General features: G+C 64.8%; 2 protein-coding genes across 2 annotated transcripts in view; one reads left to right on the top strand and one right to left on the bottom strand.

The window, feature by feature from the left end:
* CACNB3 (calcium voltage-gated channel auxiliary subunit beta 3) overlaps positions 1-1,224 on the top strand; it is a 25,561-nt gene extending 24,337 nt beyond the window's left edge. Inside the window, exon 15 of the mRNA XM_026659602.2 lies at positions 142-1,224. Coding sequence (XP_026515387.2) covers positions 142-456 — 315 coding nt within the window. The 3' untranslated portion in view covers positions 457-1,224. The remainder of the gene's footprint in view (positions 1-141) is intronic.
* Positions 1,225-1,886: 662 nt separating this feature from the next.
* On the bottom strand, positions 1,887-10,390 carry DDX23 (DEAD-box helicase 23). The gene is made up of 16 exons (XM_024209389.3): positions 10,197-10,390; positions 9,973-10,071; positions 9,096-9,192; positions 8,384-8,449; positions 7,928-8,066; positions 7,618-7,751; positions 7,208-7,320; positions 6,533-6,676; positions 6,061-6,286; positions 5,650-5,795; positions 5,319-5,496; positions 5,006-5,248; positions 4,536-4,687; positions 4,186-4,294; positions 3,145-3,319; positions 1,887-2,758 (listed from the first exon to the last, which is right to left on the bottom strand). Exons 1-16 carry the CDS (start codon positions 10,388-10,390, stop codon positions 2,535-2,537), a joined length of 2,439 nt encoding a protein of 812 aa, XP_024065157.1. The 3' UTR covers positions 1,887-2,534.
* Between the last annotated feature and the right edge of the window lie 50 nt (positions 10,391-10,440).

Genomic DNA, 10,440 nt, shown 5'->3' with positions numbered 1-10,440 from the left:
CCCCCCCCCCCCCGCGGTGAGACACAAGCCCTCCCCCACCCCAAGCTGTTTGGCAGGGGGAGCCCCCTCGCACTCTGCTCTCCCAGCCACTGCTCCCTGTCCAGCTGAAAGGGGGCCCTGACCTCTCTCTCTGCCCCCCAGAACCAGCAGCTGCTGGGGGAGCGGGGCGGGGAGCACTCCCCCCTCGAGCACGACAGCCTGATGCAGTCGGACGAGGCGAGCGAGACCTCCCGCAAGCCCTGGGCGGCCGCCTCGCAGCGCAGCTCCCAGCCCCTGGAGGACGAGTACCCGGACCCCTACCCGGAGCTGTACCAGCCCCACCGGCACCACAACAGCGGCCTGCACAGCGCCAACGGGCACGACTCGCAGGACCGGCTCCTGCAGCGTGAGGCCGAGCAGACCCACAACGACAGGAACTGGCAACGCAACCGGCCCTGGGCCAAGGACAGCTACTGACGGGCCCCGGCCTCAGCCACCCCCCTCCCCGCTGTCAAACCAGCCCCATGGGCCCACGGAGCCTGGCCTCCCGGCCACAGCCCTGGCTGACCCGCCCCAGCCTTCCCCCAAACACAGCCCCCCAGGTAGCTGGTGGGGTCACACACTCCCTGCTGTACCTAACTGGGGGGGAGGAAAAGCCATCTGTCCTCAGGCCCCCTGCCCCTGCTAGGCATTGCTCAGACAATCTCCCAGGCGGGAACCCCCCGGTCCCCGCGCTGTTCCCACCCTGTCCAGCTGCAAGAGGAGAGGTCGGGAGCCAGGACACCTGGGTTCTAAGCACTGGCTGGCCCCTGCTCCAGGTCTGTTTCCCTGGTTGAAACTGCATAGCTGGCAGTGCTTGCTCCAAGCCCCTCCGGCCCCCTTGCCCTCTTCCGTGGGGCTGGGCTCGGCTCCCTGGGGCAGGGCCTGGGAGTCCAGCTAACAGGGCACAATTTGCTAAGTGAAAACCCCCCAGGGGAGGGTGAGGAGCCTGGATGCTGCCCCCCTCTTTCAGTGGGGCTCAGCCCTGATTCCTCCTCAGTCTGCGCCCAACATCCAGCGGCCCAGCCCCACCGCCCACACCCGTAACCACTAGCATCCAGCCACGACGCAGAGAAGCTTGTACGTAGTGCACCCCACCGCCCTGCGCTGGCTGGACTGGGCACTGGGCGCCCGAGGGGGGCAGAGGGAGATTTCCCCCCTGGCTGGGGGAGCTGGGGCGAGCCCTCGGGGGGCTGGGAACCACAGAGCGGCCACGGATTTGTTACAGCTCTTGTGTAGGAAGCACTTACTGCCAACAACCTGTAGCCTGTTTAACAAAGAAGTGTTTGCAGTTTAGAGATGGTGTTTGTGTGTCTGCCAGCCAGGGCTGGGCGCCAGAACCCCCCACCTGTGCTCACCAAGGGGGGGATAAGGGGCCAGGCGCCAGAAACCCCCAGCCTGTGCTCACCGAGGGGGGGGGGGACGACGACAAGGGGCAGGGTGCCAGACCCCCCAGCCTGTGCTCCCCGAGGGGGAAACAAGGACTGTTTCCAACCCCCACCCCCCAAACCCATGTGGGGTAAAGCTCTTTGCAGATGGCCCTGGCAGCACAGGGGGTCCCATTCAAGCATCCAGCAGCTCCCCCAACTTCTATGGGCTCTGTGGGTCGGAGGGCATGGTGGGGGTCCAAGCAGGCAGAGGTGGAGAACACAGGCCTGGCTCTTCCCTGGCACCCCTCCAGCTGCAAGGGGAAGGGGGGGGGGAGGCAAGGCCAGTGTCCTGCGCACACAGACGCTCTCGGCAGCTTTATTCCTGCTTTTCGCTTCAAATTCAACAAGAATTTATACGTAAAAAAGGGCCCAAGCGCCATGTCCCACGGGAACACAGGAACCCGCCCCCCCCAAATGAGACCACCCCCTCCCCCCAAAAAGACAGCAGGTACCAGCAGAAGCTCCTGGGAGCTAGTAGGGGGCAGATCACACCCCCCTCCCCCCGCCACTGTCCACATCTCAGGTGGAAAGGGTTTGGCTTAACCCCTTAAAACCAGTGGGTGGAGGGCTCTGCCCCTCGGGGCCAGGGTCCCCCCTGGGGCTCAGCCGCGCGAGTTGAGGCTACAGGCTGGAGGAGCTGGCTGGTCGCTGCACAGGGCCCAGCCCCTGACACTCTTCCTGGGAGTCAGGAGTGTCCCGTGCGTGGATTTGATGGGGATCAGGAGCCAGGCACAGCCCCACCCCGCGGGGTACAGCCAGTCTAGTTTGGTCCCAGGTGTGCTCCTGGCAAGCACTGCCCTCGCTGGAGCACCAGGACCCAGCCTGAGGGGCCTGGCTCCGGATCCAGGCTCCGGTTAAAGCTCAGGCCTGGGACCACAAGGACAGAGTTGCTGCCCCAAACGGGGGCTCTTCCTCCATCAGTCCCGCCTCGACTGAGGGGCTGGGGGCGGCAGATGACCTGCAGAGCTCCCCGCTGAAGGGGGAGGCTGGTTACAAAGGCCAGGCAGCCCCAAGTCTGCTGGCTGGTAGTAGACGGCAACTAGGCAGCCAGGCCCCAGCTGTCCAAGCCCCGCGGCTCCCTGGGACTCACGCAAAGATGGTCTCCTCCCGTCTCTTCTTGGTGAGGATGGTGCCCGGCTTGTGCTGGGCATCGGGGTGGTTAGCCAGCTCCGGGGGACACGACGACACCGGGCTCTCCAGGATGGCTTGCTTCAGGTCGTAGAAGACTGTGGAGTCCTCCTTGGTCAGGAAGGTGATGGCCACTCCGCTCTTGCCGGCTCGGCCCGTGCGGCCAATACGGTGGATGTAATCTGCAGAGAAGCACCGCGGTCAGATGGTGATTTGCCACTGAAATGCAGCCACCTCTGGGGTGGGCCATGGCAGCGGCACAGCAGCAGCTTAGCCAACTGTTGGAATTCAGGCAGGATGTCAGGATTCATCAATTGCCCTGGGATCTTTAACGACCCCCTGGTTTGTCTCCTCTGAAAGCTGGTGCATGCAGCAGCAGAGTGCCCCTACCATGGGGCAGGGTCAGCCCTGAGCCCCCCACCCTGCAGCTTCCTGTCTTTTCCCTGGTCGTTGCCCAGCGAAGTGGTGAGCCAGGCCGACCGCGCTTAGCGGTGGGGAGAGGGGTCTGCGCAGTGGGGCCGGGGAAGCCTCTCTCGAGGCCAGCCCTGCTCCCACGGCCGGGACTCACCTTCGATGTTCTTGGCCATGTCGTAGTTCACCACCATGGAGACGTCCTGGATGTCGATACCGCGCCCAGCCACATCCGTGGCTACCAGAATGTCCTTGGCACCGGCCTTCAGGTTGGAGAGGGCGAATTCTCGCTGCTCCTGGCCTTTGCCGCCGTGCAGGGTGCAGGCGTTGTACTGCGGGGGGAGAGGGGAGACCGTAGTGCAGGGCTGGGGCGGGAGCTGACCGCAGGGCCGCCCACAGCTCAGCATGGGGCCAGCTGGAGGGAGGTGAGGGCCTGGGAAATGGGGTGGATCACACAGTTCCTGTCAGGGTGCACTCAACAGCCCCTGGGCTTGGAGCCTGCCAGCTGATGGCTTGTCTGCAGGGCAGTGGGGGAAGGGGCTGGATGCAGAATCGGGCAGTACTAAGGAATGGGCGCCCTTCCCCCCGCAGCCCCCCCAGAGGCCCCAGGCTGGCGAGGCAGATCCTGGCACATGGGGCTCTGCAGAGGGAGGCGGGAGGCGCCCCACAGGCTGGATGTGACTCCGGCAGTATCCTCCCACAGGGGGGCAGTAACTCACAGCGAGTTCAAGCGACCAGGCCAAGCCGCCAGCAGCAGGAACCCCTGAGCCCTAGAGGGCTGGTCAGGCCTAGTTCTGAGTTCTGACCCAGACCCAACATCACCTGGGTCGACTCGACCCCTCCCCTCTGAACCCAAGTCACTGCCGCCGCCTCCTGCCCACGGGTTGGCACAGCAGCAGCAGCTGCGTACCCAGCCCCTGCCATCCGCTGCCCCGTGGTGCTGTGCACGCTCACGCCAGGGCGCACGCAGCCAGCCCCGCGGGCAGCAGGAGACCCCGCTGACCTGAGGGGTCTGGCTGTTTTCCCACCGGACTTGAACGCTGCTCAGCGCACCCGACCCACGGAGCAGCACTGGGCTCCGCCAGACAGGCAGGGGCTGGGACTACCGGCTCCAGGGGAACGGGGGGCCCTAGAGCTGCTCAGCCCTGCCCTGGCCCTGCAGGGTGGACATGGACACTCCTCAGGGGCTGGCACGTACCCCCATCTTCTCCAGGGACTTAGCCAGCACGTCGCAGCCCTTCTTCTGGTTGACGAAGATGATGATGGGCGGGTCGAAGCCCTGCTCCAGTATGGCCAGCAGCTTCTTCCTGTTGGGGAGGGGCGGAGAGGGGTGTGTCAGCAAGCAGGACAAGCTCAGGCCCCCACAAGCCTCACCAGGCTGCCCTCCAAAGTGCCGCCCATTCCCTCACCGTGCTCCAGGACAGCCCCTGCCAGAGCCACCCCGTAGGAACCTGGTGGATTTCCTGACACCCTGCATTGCCCCCACCTGCAGCCCAGCTCCAGCGAGAGCCCCCCCCAGCAGCGGCCCCTGCCGGCCCACCCTCATACCTCTTCTCCCCCTCGGACATGAGGAAGACCTTCTGTTCCACGCGCTCGTGGGGCTTGCCGGCCGAGCCGATGTAGACCACGGCAGGGCGGCGCAGGTAGCTGCGGGCCAGGCGCTCCACCGCCGGGGGCATGGTGGCCGTGAACATCACAGTCTGCAAGAGAGGTCCCGTGAGTGCAGCAGCTCCCGGGGGCTACCCTGCTGCCCCTCCCTCCAGCCCGGTCCTGGGCAGCGAGGGGGTATGGGACCCAGCTAGGCAGGCCCAGGACACACTGGGACCCAGGGGAGAAAGGGCTGAATTGCTCCTCGACCGGCCTGTCTGTGCTCACCCAGCATCCACTTGGGGGTCCAGGACCTCGCCCCCCCACCAGGCTCCCAGCCCCATGTCTGCCCCCTCCCCTTGGCCCCAGCCTCCCTGGGGGTTGTGCTTGGCCGCAGTGTCTCCGCGGGCCCTGGCCCTCTCCCTGCTGACCTGTCTGTACTTGTGCTTGCCCGACTCGAAGTTGGCCAGCATCTTCTCCGGGTCCTCGGCCTCGTCGGTGTCGGGCTTCTGGTTGGTGACGGGCATGTGCTCCAGGATCTTCTGCACGTCGGGCTCGAAGCCCATGTCGATCATCCTGTCCGCCTCGTCCAGCACCACGTAGGTACAGCGGCTCAGCACCAGGTAGCGGTTCTCCAGCACATCAATGAGCCGCCCGGGCGTGGCGATGACAATCTGCAGGGAGTGGCAGGAGGGTCAGAGACCGCAAAGCCCAGCCCCTCACCCCCGCAGCCTCGGCACTCACCTCGCAGCCCATGCGCAGCCGGAAGCCCTGGTCCTCCCGGGAGATGCCCCCGATTACAGCCACCGTGCGGATACCCAGAGGCTTCCCAAACTTGATGGTCTCCTCCTCAATCTGCTGGGCCAGCTCACGGGTTGGGGCCAGGATGATGGCGTAGGGGCCCTGGTCTGACTCCTCGATCCTGCAGGCGACGGAGCACATGTGGGACCATTTCCCCCATGAGCCAACCTTTCCCACACCCTGGGAAGCCCCTCTTGTCCCCCAGGCCTCCGGCGTACCAGGGCCAGCCACCCCTCCTCTGCTCGGGGAAGGCAGAGCAGCCAGTCGGCCTCACCTGTCGATCTTGGGCAGCGTCGTGATCCACACCAGCAGTGGGATCAGGAAGGCGGCCGTCTTGCCACTGCCGGTCTCAGCCACGCCGATGATGTCGCGGTTCTGCAGGCCAATGGGGATGGCCTGGCGCTGGATGGGGGTGGGCTCCTGGATGGACGGAGAACAGAGACGCTTAGGAAGGAGAAGGACCCCTGTGCCCAAGTCTGGCTTCACCAAGGAGAGATCAGGGGGCTGAGAATTGAATCCAGGAGTCCCGGCTCCCTGTTCGCACTCCCCGCCCCCACCAGAGACAAGAGTCCCAGGTCCGGACCCAGCTCCCACCACAAGAGCCTAGTTCGGATCTGGATTCCCACCCGCAAAGGGCCAGTCACCCCTTGTCCCAGGAGGCTGCGGGGCAGGTCCCGGTTCTCACCTTGTAGCCACACTTGTCTATCACCTCCAGGATGTGGGGGGGCAGGGAGGAGTCCTTCCAGGAGCGGATGGGGTTGGGGATCTTGCCCCCCTTGGTGGTGATGCTGTAGTCCTCGCGGAAGATACGCCAGTCCCTGTCCGTCATCTCGTCCAGCTTCTTCTGGGACCAGTGCCGATCGTCCCAGCGCTGCTTGGCCTCCTTCTTCCGCAGCTTGCGCAGCCGGGCCCTGGCACCAGGGAGGGGAGCAGCTCAGGTCTCACTCACTCTGCCAACCAGCCCAGAGACTACACGTCCCAGGATGCACTGGGCCACCCTAAGACCCACAGAGGCTCCACATCCCAGCATCCCGAGCCCTCCCTGCACAATCCTAACCCAGCCCAGGATCCCCAGAGAAGGGGTAACCCAGCCCCGGCCGTGCCAGCTGACCATTCCGTCCTGGCCCCCGAGCCCGACCCCACAGCGGGTCACTCACTCCTCCTGCTCCTTCTCCTCCAGCGTCCGCCTCTTCTCCATCAGGTCCCCGTAGAAGCGCGACTGCTCCCGCTTCTGCTGCTTCAGGTCGATGCCGGCGATGAAGCCCCTGCCGAGCAGCTGTACCTGGTGTCGCTCCTTGTACCTGTGGGAGAAGATAGAGCCTGCTGGCGCGGGACCCCCTGGCAGATCTCAGTGCAGTGTGCCCCCCGGCAGACGGGGGCACCACTCAGAGCAGGCTTAGGGGCCAGGTTTGATCCCCATTACCCCAGTGCAGCTGGCCAACCTACTATTTCACACCCCTCGGGGCAGGGAGTTCCCCCTCCCTGGGACTGCTGCGTCCTGACCCCCACACTCCCCCATGCCCTGCGCTAACCACTAGCCTGACTCCTCTCCTGGACCCAGGAGTTCTGACCCCCCAGCTCCAATCACTAGATCCCACTCCCCTCCCACAATGGACGAAAGAACCCAGGAGTCCTGGCTCTTCGTCTTCCCTGCTCTACTAAACTAGCCCCCAGTCCCAGCACTGCTAGATGATTTCCCCCCACCCCTGTATGGACAGCCTCTGTGTGCTTCCATCTCCCCAACACTGCCCCGTGCCTGCCCCCTACAGACTCCAGTCTGTGGGGGGGCTGCACTCCAGCAGGGACTGTCCGGTCTGCCCCGCCCTGCTCACAGTGGGTTGTAGTCGATAGACGTGTCCTCTGATGCGTCCCACTCAAAGACGAACTTTCGGTCGTTCAAGTGCCGGGTGCGTCTGCGCTTCTTGATCCCGCCCAGGTACCGCTCCTGTGTGGGGAGCCCAGCCGTCAGCCTCCAGCCCCACCAGCCCTACCCCAGAAGAGAGGCTCTGTCTCACTGAACCCATGGAAAATGAGACCTGGAAAAGGGGAGGGACTCATCTGAGGTCACAGAGCGAATCCAGCGGGAAGGGAACCCAGGAGTCCTGAATCCCAGCCTCAGGGCCAGGATAGAACCCAGGAGTGCTGGCCCCCCAGCTGAAGACCCCTCTTCCTGGGCACTCGCCATGGAGGGGGGGCGGGGGCAGCGCTGCGACTCCCAAGGAGCCCCGGGTACGGCGGGTACCTTGATAGCATGCAGCTCCTTGCTCTTGTCCTTCTCCTCACGGATTTTCTGTCTCCCCTCCTCATCCTCATTGCCGTTGGTCTCCCGTTCCATGCGTTCCCGACGCTCCCTGCGCTCGCGCTCCTGGGGGTCCTCTGCGGGGGGGTGGGGGGAGAGAGACACAGGACATCACACACCCAGGGAGGGGGGGAAGGGCGTTCCTTCCCAGCCCCACTCCCTTCACCCCAGCACCGGCCAGGGCTGGCTGACCCCGGGTGTCCTCCCCTGCAGCAGGGCCGCCCAGAGCGCGTTGGAGGAGAGGGGTACATACCCATCATCTTCCTCCCTAGATCCTGAAACTGCTTCCTCTTCTTCCTCTCATCCTCCAGCAGCCTCTGCCGCTCCTCCACCTCTTGCTGACGCCGCTTCAGCGCCTCGGCCTCCCGCTCCGCCTTGGACAGGAACTTGGGCTGGAGGGCAGAGGGGGCAGTGAGCATGGCCCCGGGGCTATCCCCAGAGCCGGGGCAGCGCAGGCCAGCACCCACGCAGCCTGCCCTGGAAGGGGGGCTTGGACCCTTTGGCCCACTCTGGTGAGGCTGCCAGCCCGGGGGCGTCACAGCCAGCTTTGGGGGGGCAATAGACCCACCAGGAATCAGGCTGAGAACCATCCGCTTGGTGCCCCAACCGCCTCCAGACCCAAAGGGGAAAGGGGCCACGTCTGCCCTGCCGCAGCAGTGGGGGAGGAGGAGATGCCCCTACAATGGGAGTGGGGAGGACATATTCTCACCTTGGCCTCGGCCTCCTCTTCAGCTTTCTTCTTGGCCAGCAGCTCCTCCAGAGACAGAGGCTGGGCCTGGAAAGACAGGGAGTTAACGTCCCCAGAGCCAACCCTCGTCCTCAGTCAGGATCACTGGCACACCCTTCAGCCTAGCTGCCGCAAGCTGTGCGGGGAGGGGGGCAGCAAGCGACCCCCCCTGGAGCGTCGAAGTGCTCGGGGGTTCCCTGCACCAGCCTGGAATGCACCGTGGACACCAGGAGACTGAGCCAGACATGAGGCTGCAATGGGACGGGGGGTGGGGACGGGGACTCAAGTCTGTGGCTGCACGTGCAGAGAACGCACCTCCTGACTCACAGAAGGGCGGCCCCTCCCTAGGGGGCTCTGGGGAGACCTGCCTGGGATCCACGCTCAGCCCTGAGCTCCCACGGAAGGCCCAGAGACGAGCAGCAGAAACGCTTGGGGGACAGGGACGGAATAGTCAGGCTCGAGGGAGGGCCCCAACTGCTACCGTGGGAGTGGGGGGGGGCTGGACCTGAGGAAGAAACCCAGAGGACGCACAGAGGGAGAGCGCAGAGGCTGAACATCAGGACCAACGAGACGCAGGAGCGAGGGCCGCCTGCCCGCTGCACACTACAAGGAGCCAGCCCAGGCAGATACCCCCCACTACCACCCAGCACAGCTCCCGTGGCCTCTCAGCCCTTTGGTGCCTTCCCAGCCCCACCTTCTCCTTCTTCAGCGCCGCATCCTCCTCCTCCTCCCTCCGCGAGTCTCGCTCCCTCCGCGATTTGGAGTCTTTGCCTCGGCTCGGGGACAAGCTTCTGAGCGAGAGAAAAAACGGACATGAGACACGCTCCCAGCTCCACCCCCGGCTTGACACCTCCAATGCCCCCCATCCGCCAGGGCTGGAGACCACTAGCCCACTGATCCTGGACCCACACTCGGAAATCACGGCAAGGGCTCTAGCGCCCGATGGCTCCCACTTACTCCAAAACCACCCAGCTTCCTCCTGGGAGGAGGGATAGCTCAGGGGTTTGAGCATTGGACTGCTAAACTGCCCCTCCTTGAGGGGGCTACTTAGGGATCTTGGGCAAAAATCAGTACTTGGTTCTGCTAGTGAAGGTAGGGGGCTGGACTCGATGACCTTTCGGGGTCCCTTCCAGTTCTATGAGATAGGTATACCTCCAATTATTATATTATTATTATTATTATTAGGGCCGCTCGGGCTGGGCTCCGGCCAGCTCCAGCCTTTGAGAGCAGGCCCTGCCAGGCAAAGCAGGATGTGGGGCTGCTGGCTCAGCAGGGGACCTCGATCAGTGCCCCACCTCGGGGGCAGGAGGAGTCGTGCTGCTGGAACCACCATGTCCTGGAGAAGTGACACCAGAGCCCTTCGTTACGGGCTCCACAGCGTGACGGCAAGAACCCCAACATCCCCCCATATCCCAGCGCATGGGACATTCTGCTGCCCCACAGGGTCAGTCGGCCTCTGCTCATGTCCAGTTTTAACCTGACAACCAGGGATGCCTGAGCAGTGCTGCAGTGTGGTGCTGCGCCCCAGAGGTGGCTGCACTCCCAGGACAGGTGGGGGCGTGAGGGTTTACCTGGAGCGTTTCCTGTCCTTGTCCCGCCGGTGTCCATCTTTCTCCCGCTCGCGATCCTTCTTATTCCGCTCGCGCTCACGCTCTTTGTGTCTCCGCTCCCTGCGAGGGCAGAGCCCCAGGGAACCAGTTACAACCCAGCCTCACTCCATGAGCAGCCCCCTCCAAAGCCCCAGGCCCAGCCCCAAACCTGGCACCTTCCCCCCGCCCGGCCCAGGGGTTGTCACCTCTCTGCTGACTTGGACCTGGAGCGGGATCTGGACCGGCTGCCCCGCCTCCTCTCCCGGGACCGGTGCCGCTTCCTCTCCTTGGACGGGGAGCTCTTCCTGTCGCGATCCCTGTCCGGGGAGCGCGAGCGTTTCCTCTCCTCCTTGGGGGGCGACAGGTCCCGCTCCTTCTTGTCGGGCGCTTCCCCAGCCATCTGAGGGGCAGGAAGAGCCGTTAGCAGTGGGGGGACCAGCTCTTCCCTGG

This window comes from Terrapene carolina, unplaced genomic scaffold, assembly GCF_002925995.2.
Source record: "Terrapene carolina triunguis isolate 2854851 unplaced genomic scaffold, T_m_triunguis-2.0 Scaffold641, whole genome shotgun sequence".
Lineage (NCBI taxonomy): Eukaryota > Metazoa > Chordata > Testudines > Emydidae > Terrapene > Terrapene triunguis.
This window is presented reverse-complemented; position numbering and strand designations above follow the sequence as displayed.

Coding starts and splice junctions, on each gene's coding strand:
- DDX23 (XM_024209389.3), bottom strand. CDS start 10,390: ATGGCTGGGGAAGCGCCCGACAAGAAGGAGCGGGACCTGTCGCCCCCC. Junction 7,752..7,927: donor TCTAGGGAGGAAGATGATGG/GTATGTACCCCT, acceptor ACCCCCCCGCAG/AGGACCCCCAGGAGCGCGAG. Junction 6,677..7,207: donor TCTATCGACTACAACCCACT/GTGAGCAGGGCG, acceptor CTTCTCCCACAG/GTACAAGGAGCGACACCAGG.